The sequence below is a fragment of the Schistocerca piceifrons genome, chromosome 4, assembly GCF_021461385.2.
Source record: "Schistocerca piceifrons isolate TAMUIC-IGC-003096 chromosome 4, iqSchPice1.1, whole genome shotgun sequence".
Lineage (NCBI taxonomy): Eukaryota > Metazoa > Arthropoda > Insecta > Orthoptera > Acrididae > Schistocerca > Schistocerca piceifrons.
This window is the reverse complement of record NC_060141.1, coordinates 3,810,196-3,837,822: the sequence shown is the minus strand read 5'-3', so window position 1 is coordinate 3,837,822 and position 27,627 is coordinate 3,810,196. Positions and strand designations below refer to the sequence as shown.

The following is a 27,627-nucleotide window of genomic DNA, read 5'->3' as shown; positions in this document are numbered from 1 at the left end:
AGGTCACCAGCATTGTGAAGCCTAATGCAGAATTGGCTCAGGCGACTGTTAACATAGGGGGGTTACGTAGGGATTTTACTAAAGAGGATCAGGTAATGGTTGTGGGTGGGGCAGGTAATAGTATTGATAGGGATGGGGAGTATGACATAGATGGTGACTTGGAAAAGATAGCCACTCAGACTGGCAACACGAATGTGCATTTCGTGGAACTGTTTCAGCGTCACGATCGGCCTCATCTTAATACAGCTGTCAGGCGTAATAACATGAGACTTGGGGGTGCGCTGATGACAGAAAGCATGGGTCATATTTCAGTGGTGTCGGTGGAGTCTATCAGCAGGACGGGTTTCACTAGACATGGCCTACACCTCAACAGGTATGGGAAGGGGAGGTTGGCAAAGCTTATAGGTCACAGCATAGGTGGGTTTGGTGGGATCACTCATGGGAAAATTCCTGCAGTAGTCGGTGTTAGAGCTGCACCTTTTTTAGATTGAAGTCAGCTGATAGGTATTCGTGCTTAAGGGGAGTCTCTCTAACAAATGAACCACTTTTGACAAAGCTTAGGTATCCGAGTAATGAGGGAATTAGTATATTTCATCAAAATATACAAAGTATCAGAGATAAAGTTAGTGAACTGCTTATAGATGTTGACTCAAATTATTGGTATATCTGAACACTTCTTAAATAAGGAGCTAATTCAGAGGCTTCCTTTACCAGGCTACAGGTTGGCTGGCAGCTTTTCGAGAAGCTCTTTGCGGGGTAGGGGGAGTAGCCATGTATGTGAAAAACGGCATCCCATTTGAGTCAATTGATGTTTCAAAGTACTGGACTGAAAAGGTGTTTGAATGTTGTGCAGGTGTGGTTAAATTTAACGGAGCTAGACTTCTAACTGTTGTTATTTATAGATCCCCAGACTCCGATTTCACAACATTTTTGCTAAAGCTAGAGGAGGTTCTTGGTTCACTTTATAGGAAATACAAAAAGTTAGTTATATGTGGTGACTTCAATATTAATTGTATAAATGATTGTGCAAGGAAGAGGATGCTGGTAGACCACCTTAATTCATATAATCTTATGCAAACCGTATTCTTTCCAACGAGAGTGTAAGGAAACAGTAGAACAACCATAGACAACATTTTTGTTCATTCCTCATTACTGTTAGCAACAAGGTGAATGGCCTTTTAGATCATGACGCACAAATTTTAACTCTAAAAGATTTTTATGCTGCAACACGTGTTAAATATAGTCATCAGCTGTTTAGGAAAGCTGATCCAGTTGCTGTAGAGACCTTTGTAAACCTTATCAAGGAACAAGAGTGGCACGATGTTTATAGCACTGATACAGTAGATGATAAATATAATGCTTTTCTCAAGACTTTTCTCGTGCTCTTTGAAAGTTGCTTTCCATTAGAACGTTCAAAACAGGGTACTAGCACAAACAGGCAGCCTGGGTGGCTGACTAGAGGGATAAGAATATCTTGTAGAACAAAGTGGCAATTATATCAAAACGTTAGAAACAGTCAAAATCTAAATGCAGCAGCCCATTACAAACAGTATTGTAAGGTGCTTAAAAATGTTATTAGGAAGGCAAAAAGTATGTGGTATGCAGATAGAATAGCTAAGTCTCAGGATAAAATTAAAACCATATAGTCAGTCGTAAAGGAAGTGGCTGGTCTGCAGAGACAGGTTGAGGATATAGAATCAGTGCGTAGTGGGAATGTCCGTGTTACTGATAAGTCGCATATATGTACAGTTTTTAATAATCACTTTCTGAATATAGAGGTGAACTAAATAGAAACCTAGTCCCAACAGGGAATCATATAGCGCTCTTAGAAAAAAGTGTTCCGAGACTGTTACCTGAAATGCCCCTCCATGATACTGACAAGAGGGAGATTGAGTTAATAATTAAATCACTAAAGACCAAGAACTCTCATGGATATGACGGGGTATCTAGCAGAATACTGAAGTATTATTCTATGTGTGTTAGCCCAGTACTTAGCCATATCTGTAACTTTTCCTTCAGGAGTGGTCGGTCTCCTGATCAATTAAAGTACTCGGTAGTGAAGCCACTTTATAAAAAGGGAGACATTGATAATGTTGACAATTTTAGACCTATTTCTATGCCATCGGTGTTTGCTAAAGTTATCAAGAAGGTTGTATATACAAGGTTACTGGAGCATTTAAATTCACATAATTTGCTGTCAAATGTTCAGTTTGGTTTTAGCAATGGTTTAACAACTGAAAATGTTATATTCTCTTTTCTCTGTGAGGTTTTGGGCGGATTAAATAAAAGGTTGCGAACGCTAGGTGTTTTCTTTGATTTAACAAAGGCTTTTGACTGTGTTGACCACAAAATATTACTGCAGAAGTTGGACCATTATGGAGTAAGGGGAGTAGCTTACAATTGGTTCGCCTCTTACTTTAAGAACAGAAAGCAGAAGGTAATTCTCCGCAATATTGAGAGTGGTAGTGATGTTCAGTCCCAATGGGGCACTGTTAAGTGGGGCGTTCCCCAAGGGTCGGTGCTGGGGCCACTGCTGTTTCTTATTTATATAAATTATATGCCTTCTAGTATTGCAGGTGATTCAAAAATATTTCTGTTTGCTGATGACACCAGCTTGATAGTGACGGATCTTGTGTGTAATATTGAAACAGTATCAAATAATGTAGTTCATGAAGTAAGTTAGTGGCTTGTGGAATATAATTTGATGCTAAATCACAGTAAGACTCAGTTTTTACAGTTTCTAACTCACAATTCAACAAGAACCGATATTTTGATCAGACAGAATGGTGTGTGGTGGCCCCAGTATTTAAGAGGCAGAGGTAGAACTGAGACAGTAAAGTTTCGACATCTCTGCCTCGGCCAGTAAGCATGGTACCACCCCACAAGGGGTTATGGGCATTAAAATCTCCCAGAAGTAGGAAAGGCTTAGGGAGTTGATGAATCAGTGCAGACAGTTATCTTCTGTGTTGTCCTTATTCTGACAGCCGCAGCGCCAAGAGGGGTTTGAAGGGGGCACATGTTCCTTACAGCTGAGTTTAGGACATAAATGCTAACTGCACCTGACGCTCTATTATAGTCACTACGGTTCCTGTGTAATATCCCTTATAGCCGCGGAGGGCAGGGGTCGCATTGCTGAGAACCATTTTCCTGGAGGGCAATGCAGAAAGCAAGTGTAAAGCTTAACAGTTGCCGTAGCTCAGCCAGGCAGTAGAAAAAACCGCCACAATTCCACTGGAGGATGACATCATGAGACTGAGAAGGCATGGAACATACAATGAGGCAGTTTACGCCTCAGAGTCACCTGCTGCCACCGATTTATTGCCTGAGCAGGCCATATCCATTGTGTCCGAGAGTCTGGCGAGATCTAGGTCCTCAGCGGACGCCAAAATCTCCACTCCGTCCTCAGCCGCAGAGCTTGTAGGTAGCGGTGGTGTGGGTGCCACCGCAATTTCCTTTGTCTTACGGGTTTTCTTTATGGATTTCTCTTGCTGTTCCTTGGGTTTCCCTTCCTGGGAGGACTTCACTGGCTCAGTCTCCAAGACTGAGGATGAGCGTAAAGCCCTATGACCAGTTGCTTTTGGGCTCTTCAGCCACTGGTGGGTGTCGTCTTTCCCACTAGAAGAATCCTGGAGAGGGAGTGACCCAAGGGACCCCTTCCTAGCAAGAGAAGCCGAAGACGACTTATGCTTCTCCGGCTTAGAAGTGGGGACAGACGTCCTCGATGGTTGGGAGGGTGTTGCTACCGAATTAGTTGGTGTGGGAGCAACAGGTAGGGAAATGCCCCCCGCCATCAAGGAAGCAGGTGTAGTTATCTGGCTCCGAGAGGTGACTGTGGCTGGTGGAGCTGATGGTGCCAGAACTGTTGTAGCAGCTGCATAAGATGATGTCATACGTACAGGATGCGTGCATTCAAATTTTCTCTTAGCCTCAGTTTAGGTCAGTCGGTCCAGGGTTTTCATGATTTTCCTTTCTTTCTGGAGAATCCTGCAGCCTGGCGAGCAAGGCGAATTATGCTCTAAGCAGTTGACACAGGTGGGAGGCAGGGCACAGAGTATTGAGATGTGATGGGCGTCCGCAATCTCGTCAGGTGATGCTGGAAGTACAGCAGGAAGACATATGGCTGAACTTCCAGCGTTTAAAGCACCGCTTCGGGGGAAGGGATATAGGGCTTTACATCACAGCAGTAGACCATCACCTTGACATTCTCGAGCCATGTATCACCCTCAAAGGCCAAGATGAAAGCACCGGTGGCAACCTGATTATCCCTTGGACCCTGGTGGACATGCCGGATGAAATGTACACAGCATCGCTCTAAATTGGTGTGCAGCTCATTGTCAGACTGCAAAAGAAGATCCCTGTGAAATGATGCCCAGAACCATAATTAAGCTCTTATGGGCCATGATGGTTACAGAAACACCCCCAGCTTGTCACAAGCGAGTAACTCCCGTGACTGGGCAGAGGATACTGTTTTGATCAAGACTGACCCAGATCTCATTTTGGATAAGCCCCCCATCTCCCCGAACTTTTCCTCTAAATTCTCAACAAAAAACTGAGGCTTCATTGTCATGAAAGATTCCCCATCAGCTCTCGAACATAGAAGGTACTGGGGCAAATAAGATCCGCTGCCATCCTTAGCCTGACGTTCCTCCCATGGTGTGGCCAGGGACGGGAATGATTTGAGGTCATACTTCTGTGTGTTGAATTGAGCTCGTGATCGCTTAGAGACTGCTGGTGTTTCACCACCAGCTTTCCTATTTGTGAGAAAATATCTCTTTTTCTCTATATGAAACAGGGAGAAATGCATTTTTTGAGAGATTTAAAATTGAGATAAGACGTAGCATTTGTAGGTGACATAACAATCCATTTCAACAACTTTGATTTGTCATTACATGGCAAGGGGCAGTTAATAAGAGATGTGCACGACTCCTTTAAAACTACCTGAAGGTACCCATTTTGGCAAGCCAAGACAAAGCAGCTTATCACGATTTGAAACAAGATTATGAGAGCTCACCATTTTGGAAATGGAAATGAAATTATTCAGCACTATTCAGTTTCACCCGATGATCTGTCAGTCAGTCCAGTTAGAAGTTACAGGGTTGCAAAACTGAACTACACTGAAAGCCAGAAAAGGGGAATTTTTTCATCGTGGTATCATTATTACAGAAAACATGTTTACCAGGCTGCACAAAAATACCACACACATCAAGTGGATTTTTGGGTCTACATATTCTTCTCAGCTGCTTTTCACAATAATGTTCCAGAGTTTGCCCCTCAGTCCGCAAGATCTGGGCGGTCGCAGAGGGTGGGCTTACTGGTAGTTCGGAGCTCCAACGTCAGGCGCGTAATTGGGCCCCTTAGGGATATGGCAGCAAGAAAGGGGAAGAAAACGAATGTGCACTCCGTGTGCATACCGGGGGGAGTCATTCCAGATGTGGAAAGGGTCATTCCGGATGCCATTAAGGGTACAGGGTGCACCCATCTGCAGGTGGTCGCTCATGTCGGCACCAATGATGTGTGTTGCTATGGATCGGAGGAAATCCTCTCTGGCTTCCGGCGGCTATCTGATTCGGTGAAGACTGCCAGTCTCGCTAGTGGGATGAAAGCAGAGCTCACCATCTGCAGCATCGTTGACAGGACTGATTGCGGACCTTTGGTACAGAGCCGAGTGGAGGGTCTGATTCAGAGGCTGAGACGGTTCTGCGACTGTGTGGGCTGCAGATTCCTCAACTTGCGCCATAGGGTGGTGGGGTTTCGGGCTCCGCTGGATAGGTCAGGAGACCACTACACGCAGCAAGCAGCTACACGGGTAGCAGGGGTTGTGTGGTGTGGACTGGGCGGTTTTTTAGGTTAGATAGCCTTGGGCAAGTACGGAAAGGGCAGCAGCGTCAAATGGTGCGGGGCAATGTCAGGACATGCGGGGGCCAAGCAGCAATCGGTATTGTAATTGTAAACTGTTGAAGCTGCATTGGTAAAGTACCGGAACTTGAAGCGCTGATAGAAAGCACCGAAGCTGAAATCGTTATAGGTACGGAAAGCTGGCTGAAGCCAGAGATAAATTCTGCCGAAATTTTTACAAAGGCACAGACGGTGTTTAGAAAGGATAGGTTGCATGCAACCGGTGGTGGCGTGTTTGTCGCTGTTAGTAGTAGTTTATCCTGTAGTGAAGTAGAAGTGGATAGTTCCTGTGAATTATTATGGGTGGAGGTTACACTCAACAACCGAGCTAGGTTAATGGTTGGCTCCTTTTACCGACCTCTCGACTCAGCAGCACTAGTGGCAGAACAACTGAGAAAATTTGGAATACATTTCACATAAATTTTCTCAGCATAGTCTTCGGTGGAGATTTCAATTTACCAGATATACGTAGGTGGTAGGGACAGAGCATCGAGTGACATTATACTGAGTGCACTATCCGAAAATTACCTCGAGCAATTAAACAGAGAACCGACTCGTGGAGATAACATCTTGGACCTAATGATAACAAACAGACCCAAACTTTTCGACTCTGTAAGTGCAGAACAGGGAATCAGTGATCATAAGGCCGTTGCAGCATCCCTGAATATGGAAGTTAATAAGAATATAAAAAAATGGAAGTAGGCTTATCTGTTTAGCAAGAGTAATAGAAGGCAGATTTCAGACTACCTAGCAGATCAAAATGAAAATTTCTGTTCCGACACTGACAATGTTGAGTGTTTATGGAAAAAGTTCAAGGCAATCGTAAAATGCGTTTTAGACAGGTACGTGCTGAGTAAAACTGTGAGGGACGGGAAAAACCCACCGTGGTTCAACAACAAAGTTAGGAAACTACTGCCAAAGCAAAGAGAGCTTCGCTGCAAATTTAAATGCAGCCAAAAACTCTCAGACAAACAGAAGCTAAACGATGTCAAAGTTAGCGTAAGGAGGGCTATGCGTGAAGCGTTCAGTGAATTCGAAAGTAAAATTCTATGCACCGACTTGACAGAAAATCCTAGGAAGTTCTGGTCTTACGTTAAATCAGTAAGTGGCTCGAAACAGCATATCCAGACACTCCGGGATGATGATGGCATTGAAACAGAGGATGACGCGCGCAAAGCTGAAATACTAAACACCTTTTTCCAAAGCTGTTTCACAGAGGAAGACTGCACTGCAGTTCCTTCTCTAAATCCTCGCACAAACGAAATAATGGCTGACATTGAAATAAGTGCCCAAGGAATAGAAAAGCTACTGGAATCACTCAACAGAGGAAAGTCCACTGGACCTGACGGGATTCCAATTCGATTCTACACAGAGTACGCGAAAGAACTTGCCCCCCCTTCTAACAGCCGTGTAGTGCAAGTCTCTAGAGGAATGGAAGGTTCCAAATGATTGGAAAAGAGCACCGGTAGTCCCAGTCTTCAAGAAGGGTCGTCGACCAGATGCGCAAAACTATAGACCTATATCTCTGACATCGATCTGTTGTAGAATTTTAGAACACGTTTTTTGCTCACGTATCATGTCATTTTTGGAAACCCAAAATCTACTCTGTAGGTATCAACATGGATTCTGGAAACAGTGATCATGAGAGACCCAACTCGCTTTATTTGTTCATGACACCCAGAAAATATTAGATACAGGCTCCCAGGTAGATGCTATTTTCCTCGACTTCCAGAAGGCGTTCGATACAGTTCCGCACTGACGCCTGATAAACAAAGTAAGAGCCTGAGGAATATCAGACCAGCTGTGTGGGTGGATTGAAGAGTTTTTAGCAAACAGGACACATCATGTTGTTATCAATGGAGAGACGTCTACAGACGTTAAAGTAACCTCTGGAGTGCCACAGGGGAGTGTTATGGGACCACTGCTTTTCACAATATATATAAATGACCTAGTAGATAGCGTCGGAAGTTCCATGCGGCTTTTCGCAGATGATGCTGTAGCATACAGAGAAGTTGCAGCATTAGAAAATTGTAGCAAAGTGCAGGAAGATCTGCAGCGGATAGGCACTTAGTGCAGGGAGTGGCAACTGACCCTTACCATAGACAAATGTAATGTATTGCGAATACATAGAAAGAAGGATCCTTTATTGTACGATTATATGATAGCGGAACAAACACTGGTAGCAGTTGCTTCTGTAAAATATCTGGGAGTAGGTGTGCGGGACGATTTGAAGTGGAATGATCATATAAAATTAATTGTTGGTAAGGCGGGTACCAGGTTGAGATTCATTGTGAGAGTCCTTAGAAAATGTAGTCAATCAACAAAGGAGGTGGCTTACAAAACACTCGTTCGACCTATACTCAAGTATTGCTCACCAGTGTGGGATCCGTACCAGATCGGGTTAACGGAGGAGATAGAGAAGATCCAAAGAAGAGCGGCGCATTTCGTCACAGGATTATTTGGTAACCGTGATGGCGTTACGGAGATGTTTAATAAACTCAAGTGGCAGACTCTGCAAGAGAGGCACTCGCATCGCGGTGTAGCTTGCTCGCCAGGTTTCGAGAGGGTGTGTTTCTGGATGAGGTATCAAATATATTGCTTCCCCCTACTTATACCTCCCGAGGAGATCACGAATGTAAAATTAGAGAGATTCGAGCATGCACGGAGGCTTTCCGACAGTCGTTCTTCCCGCGAACCATACGCGACTGGAACAGAAAAGGGAGGTAATGACAGTGGCACGTAAAGTGCCTTCCGCCACACACCGTTGGGTGGCTTGCGGAGTATAGATGTAGATGTAATGAAAAGGATAACAACCATGGAATGGAATGATGGAAATCCAGGATGGAACAATGACAATGTTATGTAAAGGGCAGATTGTTACTCATTATATGGGGCAGATGTTAAGTTGCAGACAGCCACAACAAAAAGACTGCTAAACAAGTGAGATTTTGGCCAAAAGAAAAGGCATAAAACACACACACACACACACACACACACACACACACACACACACACACACACTCTACTGCCTCTGGCTGCCGAGGCCGGTCTGTGAGCACATGCACGATGCACGATTCGAGAAGCACTGTGGGTGACAGACGGAAGGATGGTTAAGTATAGCAGGGTAGGGGTGTGAGACAGTAAACTGCTGCCTGTGGGAGCATATGGGACAGGATCGGGACAAAGTATGGCACCTAGGTGCAGTCGGGACGTTAGATGGGTTGGGGTGGGGGAAAGTGGAACACGAGAGAGGTAAAAAGACTGTGGGTGCATTGGTGAACACAACACTGTGTAGTGCTGGAGTGGGAACAGCGAAGGGGATAGGTGGGTGAAGGACAGTAACCAATGAAGGCCAAGAGGTTATGAGAACACAGGATGTATTGCAGGGAGATTTCCCACCTGAATATTTCAGAAAAGCTCATGTTGGTAGGGAGCATCCAGATGACACAGGCTGTGAAGCTGTCACTGAAGTGAAGAACGTTGAGTTGGACAGTGTGCTCAGCAATTGGGTGGTCCAGCTGTCGCTTGGCCAATCTGTCAGTGACCATTTATGCGGACAGACAGCTTGTTGGTTGTCGTGCCCACGTAGAATGCAGCACAGTGGTTGCAACATAGCTTGTTGATATTACAACTGCTTTCAGCAATATGATCCATGATGCAAGGGGATGGAAGTAGGGGTGGAGTAGATATGGATGAGATGTTGTGTACGTTTATTAGGCAGTAGAATACTGCTGTGGCACTGTGGGAGGGGTGGGGAAGGTAGTGGGTACGATATTCTGCATTTCAGGGCATAACGAGAGGTAGCTGAAACCCTGGTGGAGGATGTGATTTGGTTGCTCCAGTCCTGGGTAGTATTGAGCCACAAGGGGAATGCTCCTTTGTGGCAGGACAGTGGGGGCTTTAGGAGGTAGTGGGTGATTGGAGAGATAAGGCACAGGAGATCTGTTTCTGTACAATGGTGGTGGTGGTGGTGGTGGGGGTGGGGGGGGGGGGGGGGGGGAAAGAGGGAGGGGTAATTTCAGAATTTCAGTCTATGATGGCCTCAGTGAAGTCCTTGGCATATTTGAAGAGGAACTGCTCATCACTACAGATGCGACAGCCATGGGTGGTTAAGCTGCATGGAAGGGACTACTTCATATGGAATGGGTGGCAGCTGTCGAAATGATGGTACTGCAGGTGGTAGGTAGGTTTTATATGGATGGAGGTACTGGCGTAGCCATCTTTGAGGTGGTGGTCAACATCAAAGAAGGTGGCTTCTTGTGTTGAGGAGGACCAGGTGAGGTAAATGGGGTCAAAGTGCTGAGGTTCTGGAAGAATATGTATAGGGTGTCCTCACCCTTGATACAGATCATTAAGATGTCATCAATGAATCTGAACTAGGTGATCGCTTGGTCACATGGCGCTGATTCCTGAGCAGCTGTTAAAAGGTGGGTTGGAACACTGCATTATATGCCAATGACTGGAGACGCTGAGACTTTCAGTACCTGTAGAGCCAAAAGGATACATCACCAAATCCAGAGTTGTGGTTCACCAGCCTCTGCACACAGACTCTGAACTGGGGTTGGCCCAAAAGGTTCCAATCAATACCCAAATGCCCCCATGGTGCACAGCATCAAACATCTTGAGATAGCATGTAGGGGCTGATCCGTAGATCACGCTGCCATAATCTAAATGTGATCGAACAAATGCCCTGTAAAACTGCAGGAGGCAGGACCTGTCAGCTCCCCATGTTTTTCCACTAAGGAATTTCAAAATATTCAATGACTGGAAGCTCTTTATTCATAATTCTTTCAGGTGTGTGAGCCAATTTAATTTCGACTCAAGTAATAAACCCAGAAAACACACAGTTTTTTGAAAACGTAAAATATTGTCCCCCGCTGTGAGTACTGGTCGGTTAAAACTTCGATGAGAATGGTTAAAACTGACACATGTAGTCTTCTCTAGTGAGAAACGAAAACCAGCTGTCCTGTCGCAGGTTTCCAGCCTTCTAATGGTTAGCTGTAGCTGCCTTGTCGTCATCGTAAGATCAGAGGCAGAATAAAAGATTGCAAAATCATCCACAAAACAAAGAGAAATTGACAGGGCTAATGAATGCGGAGGAAATGCCGTTAATACTGATGGCAGACAATGTGACACTGCCTAGGAGGACCCCATTTTCTTGAACAGAGCAGTGAGACAACGCATCGCCATTGCGATATCAAAAACACCGATCCTTGAGAAAGGATTGGATAAGAAGGGGGCAGGCATCCACATAGTTGGCGAAGGACTCTGTATCTCCACGTAGTATTGTATGCTGTTTTGAGGTCAAAAAACACAAAAACCAAATGGCTTTGGCGTAAGAAGGGCTCCTGTATCGCCGTCTCCAGTAGAGTTAAGCTGACAAGCGTGGAACGGTGGTGCCTGAAACCGCACTGGGAGCAGCTCAGGTGACCTCGGGATTTGAGCAGCCAGATGAGGCAGCGGTTAACCATGCATTCAAGAGGCTTACCCATACAACTTTAAGGGCTGCACTCTGGTAACTATTAGGCAAACTACAGTTTCAAATTTTGTCTCTCAATAGTAATATTCTGGCAAAAGTATTAACTTACCAGCATACATCTCTGGTTTAAATACAGTACTGCACTGTAAAACTACAATCACTTGTCAGCCCTGAGGTAGGTTAATTTATATATGCCGAGATGTTGTAACAAATAGTGCCATCTACTGAAGTAGTGTGTGCATTAAATACTTTAATTGGATTATTTTCCGTGGAAAGAATTTCTTCTGTAACATCAGTGATTTTTCTTTCTTTCTTACTTCCTTCCTTCCTTCCTTCAAGGCATGGCCCCCTCAATCACAGACTTCCAGTCTGTTTTGGTCTTCCGCACGCCTGCGCCACCTTCTTACTCCCGCCGCTCTCAGGCTAGCTTCCACATCTTCCAGCCATCTCACACGTGGTCATCCTCTCCTTTTTCTACCACCAGGATGTCCCATCATCAGCTTCTTCAGGAGCCTTTCTTCTGTCATCTGCTGGACATTTCCTTGCCATCTTAGCCTTCCCATTTTGAATGAGATTACAAAATCAGGTTCTTTGTACAGAGACCTTACTTCTTCATTAGTCCTAATTCTCCATACTTCTCCTTTTACAGGACCAAAAATCTTCTTCATCACTTTCCTATCTCAGATACTTAGCTTCTTCTCCAAAGCCTCTGTCAGTACCCGTGCCTCACTTCCATACACAAGAACTGGTTTGATCACTGTTTTATAAAGTGTCAGCTTTAATTTCCTACTTAGGTTCTTACTTTTGAGCATGGAGTAGAGTGGTCTATATGATCTGTTGGCAGCCTTAATTCAGTTTGTGATATCTGCCTCCACTTTGTTTTCTGATGTTATTACTGAGCCAAGATATATAGAACAGTATACTCTTTCGAAGCTGTACCCTTCCAACTGGAGCTCATCTGTGTTTCTTCTAACTCTCTCAGTTACCATGTACTTAGATTTTGTCTCACTAATTTTTAGACCAAGGTTCTTGGCAGTGGCTTCAAACTTTTCAAAGCTGATGTAAGTGCCTCTGTACTTCTGGCACTTATTACCACACCATCTACATACGTAAAAATTTGAAGAAGCCTATTATAAATATTGCCTCCTGGGTTTGTGGTTATTGATCTTACTGCATTCTCTAATACTAGGTTGAACACACATTTTTCAACATCACTGATCAGCTCCTGATACTGGGTAATAATCTTACTCTGTTCTTTTCTCTCTTCCTTCTTACACTGTGCTGCTTTGTCTTTATCACTTACAGCCCAGTATCAGGTTCCACACCCTGCCTCAGTGGCTTTCAGAATATGGGTGTCTCAAATAAAATTACTTTTTCCCTTCTTCCTTTAATCTATTGCTTTTCAATAAGGGATATTATGGAACAGTAATGATATAAGCAAGTTCAGCCTTTGTCTACTCATGTTTGAGGTTTATGATTACATCAAGTATTAAATATTTCTACTATCATCAATGTGATATAAGCTTATTGTGCCAATTATAACACTTTATATACTGGGTAGATATATAATTCACTCATTAAGCAACAGCAGGAGAAAACGCATACAAAATTTAACGAAATGTGCAAGCTTTCAGAGCCAGTGATTTCTCCTCCTAGCAGAAGGGTTGAGGGGGAAGAAGAAGGGTTGTAGGAAAAGGACTGGCAAGGTTTGGGAAACGGGGAGAGTTACAGAAAAGTCATCCAGAACCCCTGGTCAGAGGAGACTTAATGGACGGGATGAAACACTGGTAAGAATTGTATGTATCTAATACAAATATTTTTCTCTGGGAAACTCTTCAAACTATATAAAAATTTATCACTTTGCACTGTACAAAATGTGCTTTAATATTGCTTCTGGACCCAAATATGTTTTATGATTATTGATTAACAACCATGTGTTCTTGTTCTATATACTATCACAAAACATATGAAATCTTGTGGTAAAACTTGTTAAGGGCATAAAAGAAATTATGGAAATGCATAATTTACATTTAGCACAGCACATTTCTGAAACACAGAAAACTTTATATACCAGTACACGAAACATACTTACATTTACACTATCTTCAAACCACTTTTTCTGTACATACAGCTCTTCATAACAGTTTACTGGTTCTCGTAATTTAGATGGTTTCACTAAAAATAAAAAATCTCAATCAAATTTCAGTTGGTTTATATCATGGGAACTACACTTAACTTAATAAATATACTGTCTCTCAGTCAACAACAACCACCACCACCTGTATTTTCAGCTGAGAATACTTATGTCTTTGTATTCAGTGATAATTACAATGGAAAGTCCAGGTCAGAAAATCAACAATTATGAAAAAGATAGATTGCTGCTCACCATAAAGATGACATGCTGAGTTACTCATAGGCACAATGAAAAGACTGTTACACATTTAGCTTTTGGCCAAACCCTTCTTCAGAAAAGAAAGGAAAAAGCACACATTCTCACAAGCAGGTACATCACATACACACATGACCACTATCTCCAGCCAGACAGTAAGTGTTGTGTTGAACGAAAGCAGCAATCTAGAGTGGTGCAGGGAAGGGGAAAAGAGAGCTGGGTACAGTTGGAGGGAGAGGTGAACTGTCAGGTGAGCAACCTGTGGCTATAAGGTATCAGGACAAGGCTACCTGACAAAGTACTGCGAGGCTGTGGCAGATGAGAAAGGGGGAGCAGAAAAGCAGAGGAGCAGAGAGGGGAAAGACTAGTGGGTGCGTTGGCAGAGAACGGGCACAGTGAAGGCAAAGCGGCATCAATTGGTAGGAGGTTGTAAGACAGAGAGAGGCAGAAACTGTTGGGTGGAGGGTGTAAGGACAGTAAGTTATCATATGTTGAGGCTGAAATGGGATTGGGAGCGGAGAATGAGCTGTAAATGAGATTGGGAGCAGGGAATGAGCTGTAAATGAGATTGGGAGCAGGGAATGAGCTGTAAATGAGATTGGGAGCAGGGAATGAGCTGTAAATGAGATTGGGAGCAGAGAATGAGCTGCAAGGGTAAATCCCAACTGTTCAGTTCTGGAAAGTTGGCGGTAAAGGGAAGGATCAAGATGGTCGGGATTGTGAAGCACCCATTGAAATAAAGCATGTTATATTCTGCTACAAGCCTTGCCACAGGCTGGTCCACTTCGCTCTTGGCCATAGTTTGGTTGTGGCCATTCATACTGGTGGACAGCTAGTTGGTAGTCCTGCCAATACAAAAAGCTGTGCAATAACTGCAACTACGCCAAACTGTTTATGGGTCATCAAACGGAAACCTTCGTAGCCTCCCAGAAAACCAAAATCCTAGTCTGGTTCAGGTTCACTAACCAGTCTCAGGGCCCAGACATCCTATCCTCATTCCTTCACAACCTCAACACCTTCTCCCCATTCCCTTCACCTGGTCTTCTTCAACCCAGCATGCTACCTTCGTGGGCACTCTTTGATGTCTCCATGCACACCTCTGTCCACATTAAACCCATCAATCACAAACAGCATCTGCATTTCCGATATCTGCCACTGCTCCCACACTAAAAAATCCCTTACGTACAGCCTGGCCACCCAGAGACGGTGTATCTGCAGTGACAAGAACTCCCTTGCCCAGTCTGCTCAAGCTCTCACAAAGGCATTCACAGACAGGCACAATCCCCCAGACCTAATCTGCAAACAGATTTACCATACCATATCCCCACACACCCCCAATCCTCCCATCACTGACAAGAATCAGCAACAAAGGAGCGCCCCTTCGTCACCCAATACCATCCCAGACTGGAACAACTGAACCACATCCTTCACCAGTGCTTTTATTGTCTACCATCATGCCCTGATATCAGGGAAATCCTATCCAAGATCATTTACACCCCTCAAGGTGATGTTCCATCGTCCACTAAAGCTTCAAAACATCCTAGTCCATCTCTTTGCCACTCCCAATCCCAACCCCTTGCCACAAGGATCATACTCCTGTGGAAGACGCAGGTGCAAAACCTGCCCAATCCACCCACCCAGCACTTCATATTCCAGTCCTGTCAAAGGCTTATCCTACCTTCTCAGAGGCTGGGCCACCTGTGACAGCAGCCATGTCATGCACCAGCTCTGCTGCAGTCATTGCAGAGCTTTTTATATTGGTATGACTACCAACTAGTTGTCCACAAGGATGAATGGACACTGCCAAACTCCGGCCAAGAGCAAAGTAGACCACCCTGTGGCACAACATGCAGCTGAACATAACATGCTCGTTTTCAATGCCTGCTTCACGTTTGTCATATGGATCCTTCCCTCCACCATGAACTGTTCTGAACTGTGCAGATGGAGGTTATCCTTGCAACACATTCTTTGCTACTGAAATCATCCTGGCCTCAACTTATGGTAACATACGGTCCCACACCACCACCCACCAGTTTCCACTCCCTCTGTCCTATCACCTCCTCCTAATTCGCATCCTCTTACCCTCACTGTGTGTCGCTCTCTGCAAACGCACACATCTACCCCTCTCCGCTCCTCACCTTTTCTGCTCCCTCTCCCTCATAGCCTCCCAATGCTACACCAGGGAGCCTTGTGCCAACACCTTATAGGCCCAGCTCAGCTCACTCAAACTCGACAGCATTCGTCTCACCCTCCAACTGTACCCAGCTATCTCTGCCCCTTCTCTGCCCCACTCCCAATTGCTGCTTTTGTTCAAGGCAACAGTTGCAATCTGGTTAGAGGGGCTGGAGGTAGCAGTCACGTGTGAGTGAAGTGTACCTGCTTGTGTCAATATGTGTATACATTTTCCTTTCTTTTCTGACGAAGGCTTTGGCCAAAAGCTAAGTGTGTAACAGTCTTTTCGTTGTCTGTGTCTGCAACTCGATGTGTAAACTTTACAGTGAGTAGCAATCCATCTTCCTCATAATTCTTGAACCGTCTAAACAGATATTTGTAATTATTTTAACAGCAACAAAAGGGAGAACTGATGTGGGTGGTGATGGTGGAAGAGTGGGTGGAAGCACTTACTTCTATACTTCTGCCTCACTGTAGAAACTTCTTTTAAATATCCATGGTGATGGTCGCGGCACCTATACAACTGGTCTTGTTGGATTTCCCTCTCTTCCTCATCAGTCCTCCAATCACTTAGTAGACTTCCCTGATGACTACAGTCTTCATTACAGGAATTTCGGTAGTACTGTATGTAAATAAACATATATGTAAATTAATAGGTCCCACAGTGGGATTAAATGAATTTAAATTTCATTACAAACACAACAAATAAAATAGATAGGCAACACATATTAAGTTCCAAAATACTACAGATTTTATAAAGGAAGTTAATCGTCTGGTGAGCTTAAATGAATTACTAAATGAAAAACTAATCTGAACGACACTTAACATTAACTCTAATTTGCCTGTCAGCACTGGTTACTAGGGAATGTTTATCCCGTTTGAAAGGGGCTTTTTGGCCATGATGTTCAACTGGCAACAGACAACAGAGAGTGCAGTGTGAACAATTATGATAATCTGTTTGGGAATAAACAGCCAAGGGATTCAAAATCTTAATTTTCTTTCATAAACACTACAAATATATGTTTGCTGCTTCATCTCTACGTTAGTGTCTTATTAGTTTCACAAAAAAATATAAATTATTGACTTTGTACTAATATTTATGTCACATTTTCAACACTGAGTGGGAAAAAACTGGTAAAAATCAACACTTATATTTGGATACCATATTATAATTTTATCAACAATCTACCCTTATACTTCCAAGGGAATAGTCCAACCCAACATTTTGAAATCTGGTCTGAAATATTTTCATATGGAACAAATACACCTACAAACACAATGTCAGAGTTTTAGCTGCTAAGACACACTACAAGTATTTTTTTTAAATGTTGAAAACTGTTAAATTCGTAGCTTGCCAGGTGACTGGAAACATGTGCACACCTACCAGAACTGTAGCGGACAGTGCACATGGATTGTGTCAAACACACATCCTTGATTGACGGTACATCAGTAAACAAATGACAAGGCACAATGCATTCGTATGCTAAGAGGTAAGACTGAATTAATTTTGTGTTTTATTAGTATATGCTTGCTAACAGCATTTGTCTGTGTGTAAGTTCCAGAGTATCCAATTAACATTTTCATCCTCACAAAGATAAAATAAGATGAATGTATTATGCAATCTAAATCACCTTCTTCTCTCAAAGGACTAAAAGTTTTTTATATATTAGTTAATTTCTTGAACATTCATTTGAATGATGTCAAAATGTCATTAAAAGTTATGGAAACATTAGAAGAATGAGGAAGTAACTCTGACGATTCTGTGAACTGTGGTTAGAACAATGATTGTTACGAAGTACAGAGCAAAAGTACAGTACTTCCTAGCCCAAGGGAGACATGGTAATAGCTCTCAGTGAAAAAGAAAAGGCTGTAAATTATTTCGTTAAATTAAGGAGGGAGAAAACACTGAAAATTACACTGTCCGCAAAGCTAGTTTCTTTCGTACTGGAATTGTATAAATGTAAAAAAAATACTTACATGCAGTACGAAATATGCCCTAAGATATAACCTGCAAAAGTGTGGAAGACAAACTATTCAAACGAGGGAGTTCTATGCAACTGGGCCTCTGAATTGCAAGTGAGATGAGCATTACTGACTTCCAGGCTTCTTTGAATTGGTTAAGCAGATTCAGAAAATTACACAGGAAAGGAAGTTGCAAAATAATGAAGCTTACTTCACGTAAATGTCTAAAGGAGATGTCATTAATAGGTAGTACTGTAGACGAATTCTTAGCTCCTTGTTATCCCCTAAAACACTGTGTATACAACCTTATAATTTCAAGGGGGCAAATAAATAAATAAAATATGACAAGAGTAGCTTGTGCAGTTGGTGGATGCCATGACACATTCATATACAATAATGCCACTAATAATATAATGTATTGTTATATAATTACAGTGATAAGTATCACTGGATTACAGTTTCCGCAGCTTTACATCCACCTTCAGTAACCTCGAAGGCAAATTATGGCCAAAAATTAATAAAAGGACTGTTTAGTTGCAGATATCTTGTAATCAATGTAGCAAAATCTGGAAAAATAGGAGAGAATAATTTTCAATACCACATCTGAAATATCTTCTTATCAGTTGCAGAAAATAATTCGTTGCTTTTGCTGGACTCTTGGCCTGGACATAAGGACACCTCTGTAATTAGGAGGATGACCAAAAGGCTATCAACATAATTAGGTTTCCATTCTGGACTAATGGTGTGACTCAGCCCCTCAATAAAGAAGTTTTTCAACAGTGTTAAGAATTTTTCAGAAAATGACCAGGCAATATAATATAGGTTTATTGATGTAACAGTATAGCTAAACTTACGCCATTTGTGCACTGTCGTTCTGCATCATCATCACGTTTTGTGAATCTGGCGAGATAGGTGCGCCTCGTAAGCAACACTTTATGCAGGACAACAGCAACAACCATTTCCTACTCTGTTCCAACATTGTCTAAATAACCTGGTAATTACAGTGAAGTGCCGGAATGCATTAATTTTCCTTTGTTTGCATCATCCAGTACACATTCGCATGTTTGACAACTACAGGAAGTAAACAAGGAACTGTTTATTGTTAGTAAAATAAACTTATTCAAAAATTATCGTAAGAACTGTGCTACGCCTTAGTTTTCTCTGCCAGTAACTTGTTTCACAATTACAACTGCAACAGTTTAGCTGTCATCAATATGAACAATGGGCGGAGGGGGGGTATTAACTTGAGACTTTGTGGTATGGTGTAAGTGCTTAAAATTCGCGCGTGTGTGTGTGTGTGTGTGTGTGTGTGTGTGTGTGTGTGTGTGTGTGTGTTCACTTTGGACTTCGCACTATGTGGTACTACATTCTCTTGTCACGGCTGTGTCTGCTTGTTCTCCAGATCTCATGCCTGCTGAGTGACTTAATTTTATACTTAGCGTGCACTTTCACAGCTAACATTTTGACAGTGCGTTTCTTTCAGTGTATTCCTCCTGTGGGAAAATTTCTCAGGATAGGTTTTGACATATTAGATTGGACCATTCCCTTGTTAGACACAATTCTAGGTTTTTATGAAAAAGAGTTCATTCATATTATTAAAATGAGCAAAATTAGAAAAACAGGTGCCTGGCTATTTACATCAATTGCCTTACATTATTAACGATGGTCACCAGGATAGTGTCGTCCACATTTATCCTTCGTTGGGTTTTCTCTTTAACTTGAGATCTGTGAAATTCCTCACGAGACTCGTACAAAGCCTGTATCTGATCTGAAAAAGAATAAATAGCACCAGTTACTAGAAATGTAATTTTTTATGGAGATTTACACACACACAAACACACACACACACACACACACACACACACACACACACACACACACACAAGAGAGAACATCATCATTATGCTGTAAGCACATCAACTACTGTAACAAAATGTACTGTTTTGTTCAGATTTAATTTATTACTTCCTTTCAGGCAAATGGATTAGTGATGCAGGAAAAAGGCAATGAAATAGAAAAGAGTAGAGAACTGACCTTTTGGTATTTCAACACAATATAAATAAACTACATATTTTTTAGTCCCTTAAGTTTTGAGAGGCTTTTGGTAAATTAATGTTTGAACATTGTTCTGTAGCCATAATACAGTTTGCATTCAGCAAAATGGTTTAAAATAAAAGGTCTGTGTTCTCCACATACCTTGTAATCCAGCCAGTGAAATTTTTCAAGTGCTGGTTTCAAGTAGTTAAGAACCTTAAACTTTATTTTGTCTTGTAAATAAACTTTACAGACTAGAATTCATATACCTGTACAGACATTTCAAAAACATTGGTGAACTCGCCAGTTTGAGCTCTGAGTTCAGCCGAAGAAACACAAAAATTGCCAGTTACATAATTTTTGTGGAAAATAAAACAATGGAAAGTCCATGTTGGAATATACAATTATCGAGAGGATAGACTACTACTCACCGTAAATATGACCCATTGAGATGCAGGCAGGCAGTTATCTCCATCAGGAGAAGGAGAGTAGGTCATTAATAAATTTGGTTAGGGCTAAAGGCGATGTCTTTGGATAGCACTGAAACATATGTGGGGAGCTAATGATTTTGGTACAAAAGTTAATAACAGTGTTCTGGGAGTGGTTCAGCTCTGATTTTAGTGGATTGTTGGAAGCAGCTTTGGGGGATGTGGCAAGTTTGAAAGGTCAGCTAGATAGCGTCTTGGTGCTATGACGGTTGACGAGGAGGAACACTATGGATAAGATAGGGGTCCAATAGCAATGCCCCAAGGTGGCAGTAGGAATTCAGCAAGTTTCTAGTGCTATTCCAGGTGCTGGAGTGGAAGGGACCCAATTTCAGAGATGTGAAGTATATAGTCAGGATTAAACAGTAGCAGCATCTTGTGGAGGGAGCAGAGGTTGTTCTAGGATGTATGTGGTTCAGTATGATATCTTCACGATCTGGGCTCAGGCCCAACACACCATACCCCCATTCCTTCACAAACTCAACACCTTCTCTCTCATCCACTCAACCCAGCATGCCACCGTCCTGGTCATTAACCTCCTCCTCTCTGATAGCTCCATCTGCACCACTGTCCACACTAAACGCACCAACTACCAACAGTACCTGCATTTTGACAGCTACCCTTCCACACAGCCCAGCCACTAAGGGACTGCATATCAGCAGTGACGGCAGCTCACTTGTCCGGTACGCTGGAGGTCACACAAGTGCCTTCACAGGTAGGCGCTATCCCCCCAGACCTCTGCCATATTCCCCGCAAGCACCAAATTCTCCTGCCACCCCCCAAGAGCCAGCTACAAAAGAGTGCCACCACTTTATCATCCAATAATACCCTGGACTGGAACAACTGAAACACATCTTTTGTCAGGGCTTCAATTATCTATCATATTGCCCTGATATGTGGGATATCCTGTCCAAGGTCCACCTTCATAAAGTGGTGTTCTGTCACCACCACAAGATCCACAGCATCCTAGTCCATCCCCATCCCACTCCCAATCCCATTCTCCTGGAAAAGGTGCAAGGTATGCCCAATCAAACCACCCAGCACTTCCTAGCCCAGTCCTGTCATAGGCGTGCCCTATCCCATCAGAGGCCAGGCCACCTATCAAAGCAGTCATGTCATGTACCAGCTCTGTTGTAATCGTTGCTCGGTTTATTGGTATCATTACCAACCAGCTATCCACCACGAAAAATGGCCACCAGCAAACTGTGGCCAAGAGCAAAGCATACAGCTGAACATAACAGGCTTGATCACAATGGCTGCTTCACATACCATGCCATCTGGATCCTCTCCTGCACCACCAGCCTTTACAAACTGCACAGGTTGGTGTTATCCTTACAACACATTCTCCACTCTCGAAATCACCTTGGCCTCAACATACGGCAACCAACTGTCCCCACAATCTGCACACAACAGTTTCTGCCCCGTCCGTCCTATCAGCTCCTCCTAACACAAATCTTCTCAGCCTCATTGTGCACTGCTCTCTGCCAATGTAACCACCAACTTTTTCACCTTCTCTGCTCCTTTCTGTTACACTCTCTATTTCCCCCCTCCCTTACCCACAGCCTCCTGAGACTGCACCAGGTAGCCTTGTCTGGCCACCAACTAGTACCTTCACACTCTGCCAGGTAGCACTGTTTCCTCCTCCGTCAATCATACCCTGCTATTCCTACCACTTCCCTGTTGCTCTATGGATTGTTGCTACCATTCAACACATTTCTGTTTCAGTCTGGCCTGAGCAGCCAGCATGGTGTGTGTGTGTGTGTGTGTGTGTGTGTGTGTGTGTGTGTGTGTGTGTGTGTGTGTGTGTGTGTGCGCGCGTTTTTGTTTTCTGATGAAGGCTTTTGCCGAAAGCCTAATGTGTAACAGTCTGTCTGCAACTCAATGTGTCATTGTGTCAACTTTATGGCGAGTAGCACTCCATCCTTTCCATAATTATTATTTTTATGGAGAAGAAACGCTTCTCTCCCCTCCTGGATGTCACTGCTAGAAGTAAGTACCTCCCTATATTTCAAACCATACTTCTGGATGCACTTTATGTGCTAAGAGGCCAGCAAAATATGATACTGAACACTGTTTGGAAGAATGATCTTCCTGAGAGGAAAAAAGGTACTCTTCAATCTCATGGTATTTCCTTCTCCATCCACAGGTGATCCAGGAGTTTCAACAGTAACAGCCGGTTGATATTCTTCATAGGTTTGCAGCCAGGTCATGTCGTCGTCCAGACACAATATTTTGGCGGACCAGCTAGCCGCCATCTTCAGGTGAGTTAATGTTTGTGCACTACCTCGCCGGAACTGAATTCCAGCCGCAATGACGGAAACCTTTATACACCACGGACAGAGCACTGCACGTGCACGAGATCTACATCTACATCCATACTCCGCAAGCCACCTGATGGTGTGTGGTGGAGAGTACCTCTATCTGTTCTCTTTCTATTCCAGTCTCGTATTGCTCATGGAAAGAAAGATTGTTGGTATGCCTCTGTGTGGGCTCTAATCTCTCTGATTTTATCCTCATGGTCTCTTTGCGAGATATACGTAGGAGGGAGCAATATACTGCATGACTCCTCGGTGAAGGTATGTTCTCGAAACTTCAACTATAGCCCGTATTGAGCTACTGAGCGTCTTTCTTGCAGAGTCTTCCACTGGAGTTTATCTATCATCTCCGTAACGCTTTCGGGATTACTAAATGATCCTGTAACGAAGTGCGCTGCTCTCCGTTGGATCTTCTCTATCTCTTCTATAAACCCTATCTGGTACGGATCCCACACTGGTGACCAGTATTCAAGCAGTGGGCGAACAAGTGTACTGTAACCTACTTCCTTTGTTTTTGGATTGCATTTTCTTAGTATTCTTCCAATGAATCTCAGTCTGGCATCTGCTTTACCGACAATTAATTTTATACGGTCATTCCATTTTAAATCACTCCTCAGATAATTTATGGAATGAACTGCTTCCAGTTCCTGACCTGCTATATTGTAGCTAAATGATAAAGGATCTTTCTTTCTATGTATTCGCAGCACATTACACTTGTCTAGATTGAGATTCAATTGCCATTCCCTTAACAATGTGTCAATTCGTTGCAGATCCTCCTGCAGTTCAGTACAATTTTCCGTTGTTACAACCTCTCGATATACTACAGCATCATCTGCAAAAAGCCTCAGTGAACTTCTGATGTCATCCACAAGGTCATTTATGTATATTGTGAATAGCAACGGTCCTACAACACTCCCCTGTGGCACACCTGAAATCACTCTTACTTCAGAAGACTTCTCTCCATTGAGAATGACATGCTGCGTTCTGTTATCTAGGAACTCTGCAATCCAATCACACAATTGGTCTGATAGTCCATATGCTCTTGCTTTGTTCATTAAACGACTGTCGGGAACTGTATTAAAGGCCTTGCGGAAGTCAAGAAACACGGCATCTACCTGAGAACCCGTGTCTATGGCCATCTGAGTCTCGTGGACGAATAGCGCAAGCTGGGTTTCACACGATCGTCTTTTTCGAAACCCATGCTGATTCCTACAGAGTAGATTTCTAGTCTCCAGAAAAGTCATTATACTCTAACATAATACATTGTTGTTTAATGTCGGACAAAATTGGATTCCATATCTTACTTAGAGGAAAACCTTTATTAACAGTGATAATCTAATTTCAATGGATTCTTTAAGAAAACATTCCCAATAGTGAGAAACAGGAGAAATCAATTGTGTCTTGTCATACATCATGCTGTGTCCTTCATTAAGGCAGTGTTCCGCCACTGCCGACTTCTCAAGTTGTTCCAACTGAGTGTGCCGTTTATGTTCCACACACCGGTCCTGAATAGTTCGAACAGTTTGACCAATGTATTTCTTTCCACAGTGACACGAAATTTCATAAACCCCGGGCATCCTCAAGCCCAAATTATCTTTAACTGAGGCAGTAAGGGCTCTAGTCTTGGCCACTGGCATAAACACACTTTTAATATAATATTTTCTTAAAATTCTTGAAATTGTGGATGATGTACTTCCCGCCAAGGGTAAATAAGCAACAGTTTCGAAAGCATCCTCTATTGGTGAAAAGAGCTTATGCCAATTCTGACGAGCAACATTTGAAAGAAGAACTTGATCATTTGAAGATTAAAATGAATCTTCAAATGATTAAAATGAATCTCCAAATGATCAAGTTCTTCTTTCAAATGTTGCTCGTCAGAATTGGCATAAGCTCTTTTCACCAATAGAGGATGCTTTTGAAACTGTTGCTTATTTATCCTTGGCGGGAAGTATATCATCCACAATTTCAAGAATTTTAAGAAAATATTATATTAAAAGTGTGTTTACGGCAGTGGCCAAGACTAGAGCCCTTCTTGGCTCAGTTAAAGATAATTTGGGCTGGAGGAAGCCCGGGGTTTATGAAATTTCGTGTCACTGTGGAAAGAAGTATATTGGTCAAACTATTCAGGACCGGTGTGCGGAACATCATCGGCACACTCTGTTGTTCCAGCCTGAGAAGTCGGCAGTGGTGGAACACTGCCTTAATGAAGGACACAGGATGATGTACGACAAGACACAATTGATCTCTCCTGCTGTTTGCTATTTGGAATGTGTTCTTCAAGAATCCACTGAAATTAGATTATCAAGTAATATTATTAACAGGGATAAAGGTTTTCCTCTAAGTAAGATAAGGAATCCGATTTTTTCCGACATTAAACAACAACGGTCTTCTTTTCGATCACTGGATTCTTCCACCTAGTGCTGTTGCGATTTATCGTTTGCCGTCTTCTCCCACTTGCGCGCTGCGTGTCTACTTGCTGCCATGAGGCGCTGCCCATCATTTTGTGCACACACGGTGCTCTGTCAGTAGTTAATGGGCTATCTGACCATGACATGCAACACCTAACATTAAATTCTGAAAATTGTCAGGGTAAAACATCTATCAGAACTGAATACAGAAGGGCAATAAAACAATCAAAAACTGAGAAATTTAGGAGATTTCTCAAAGAAATTAATTGGATGCATGTTTACAGCATGCAAGACACAAATGGAAAATACAAAACATTCATTAATAAAGTTAGCACCTTATTTGAAAATTGTTTTCCCCTGGAGGTAACTCAAATTAAGCAGAAGTCTAATAAGAAACCATGGATCACACAAGGGATAAAGATATCACGTGAGACAAAAAGGAAACACTATCTGATACGTAGGGACACCTTTGATACTAGCATTATAGCTGATTACAAAAATTACTGCAAAATATTGAAGAAGGCTATCCAGAAATCTTAACACCTGCATTATGAGAAGAAGATAAATACATCCAGCAATAAAATAAAAACACTAGGATCAGAAATGACGAGTGTTCATGTGAGCTTAGTCATATCTTAAGTTATTTGTGTAATCAATCAATCGTCACAGGAACATTCCTGGACTGGCTTAAATATGCTGAAGTTATACCTTGTCACAAGAAAGGGGACAAATAAATGCCATCAAATTACCGACTGATCTCACTTTTGCCATCTTTTTCAAAAATCTTTGAAAAGGGTATGTTCAAGCGTGTACTTAAGCACCTTAGTAAAAATAACTGTCAAAGACACAGTTTGGGTTTCTTAAGGGTTCTGATATTGAGAAACTATTTACACTTACAACGAAAATGTCCTTAATTCATTGGACAACAAATTAGAGGCAACTGGCTTATTCTGTGATCTGTCAAAGGTGTTTGACTGTGTGAATCACAGCATTCTTTTAAGTAAATTAAAATATTATGGCGTCACTGGTAGTGCTGCAAAGTGGTTTCAGTCCTATCTTACTAATAGAAAACAAAGGGTGTCATTACATAACACTTCAGCAGTAGACAATCAGACATCATCTGACTGGGAAGAAATTACATGTGGTGTTCTCCAAGGTTACATCCTAGGTCCACTACTGTTTCTTGTGTATATTAATGACCTGTCATCTGTTACCTTACCAGATGCCAAGTTTGTCTTATATGCTGACGATACAAACACTGCAATAAAAAGTAAATCAAATATAAATTTAGAAAGGGCAGCTAATCAAATTTTTACTGGCATTAATAAGTGGTGCATAGCCAATTCACTGTCATTAAACTTTGAAAAGACCCACTATATGCAGTTCAGAACTTCCAAGAGATTTCCTTCTGGTGTGTGTATAAAATATGACGACATGGAAATAGGAGAAGTTGAGAATGTAAAATTCTTGGGATTACAACTTGATAATAAATTCAGTTGGGAGCAACATACTAATGAACTGCTAAAGCGCCTAAACAAGTCTGTGTTTGCACTGCGAATGATGTCAGACATAGGCGATATAAATATAAAAAAACTGGCATATTTTGCTTATTTTCACTCCATTATGTCATATGGTATCATATTTTGAGGTAACTCCACAAACAGAGAAAAAAATTTTAGAGTACAGAAGCATATAATAAGAGTAATGAATAGTGTAAACCCAAGAAAATCATGTCGAAAGCTATTAAAAGAAATGGGCACATTAATCACAGCTTCTCAGTATATTTAGTCCTTAATGAAGTTTGTTGTAAATAATACATCTCTTTTTCCAACTAACTGCTTAGTACACAGTATCAATACTAGGAATAAGAACGATATACATAAAGATTTAACATCACAACATGTGTTTTTCAGGGAAGTGTAGTAGATTTTTGCGCAAGAAAAGATCATAACAGCGATTCCAGGAACCACGGTAATGAGGAGCAACTATTAGAAAATACCAATTCAGAACAGGATGTTAGTGTGAGTGAGCACTGCAATGCAGATGAGGAGCTTACAGTGAACTGTGGAATTAGCACTATAATAGGTGAAATGGTATTAGAGGTACCTGAGGAAGAATACAGGAGGGCAGAGGAAGTTTTACGTAGATTAGAAGGAGTAGTGTCTGATAGTGATGAAGAAGGAACAGAAGTGGAGGAAGCAGGGGGTTATTTTGATAATTCTGACAACATGATAGGAAGGGTTCCAGAATCCGATATTACTATCAAAGAAGGAGAGTGTTTGCAGAAGTGTTTTGATTTGACAGTAGTGGACAGATTAATTAAAGCTGCCACAGTTAAACAGGAAGAAGACTCCGTGAATAGGTGCGTAATTTCCACAGAAGGTGTAGGATTCAACAGACGTCAAGTAGTGCAAGATTTGTTAGATGAACGTGATTCTGAAGTCAGTAAGGCAAGATTTGTTAGATGAACCTGATTCTGAAGTCAGAG

The 27,627-nt window shown here is 42.4% G+C and overlaps 1 protein-coding gene across 1 annotated transcript in view; it reads right to left on the bottom strand.

Annotated features, from left to right (window-relative positions):
• LOC124795287 overlaps positions 1-27,627 on the bottom strand; it is a 140,165-nt gene that overhangs the window by 10,676 nt on the left and 101,862 nt on the right. Inside the window, exons 5-7 of the mRNA XM_047259245.1 lie at positions 19,550-19,665; positions 16,389-16,557; positions 13,467-13,549 (exon numbers count right to left, since the gene is read on the bottom strand). Of these exons, the coding sequence (XP_047115201.1) occupies positions 13,467-13,549; positions 16,389-16,557; positions 19,550-19,665 (368 nt within the window). The remainder of the gene's footprint in view (positions 1-13,466; positions 13,550-16,388; positions 16,558-19,549; positions 19,666-27,627) is intronic.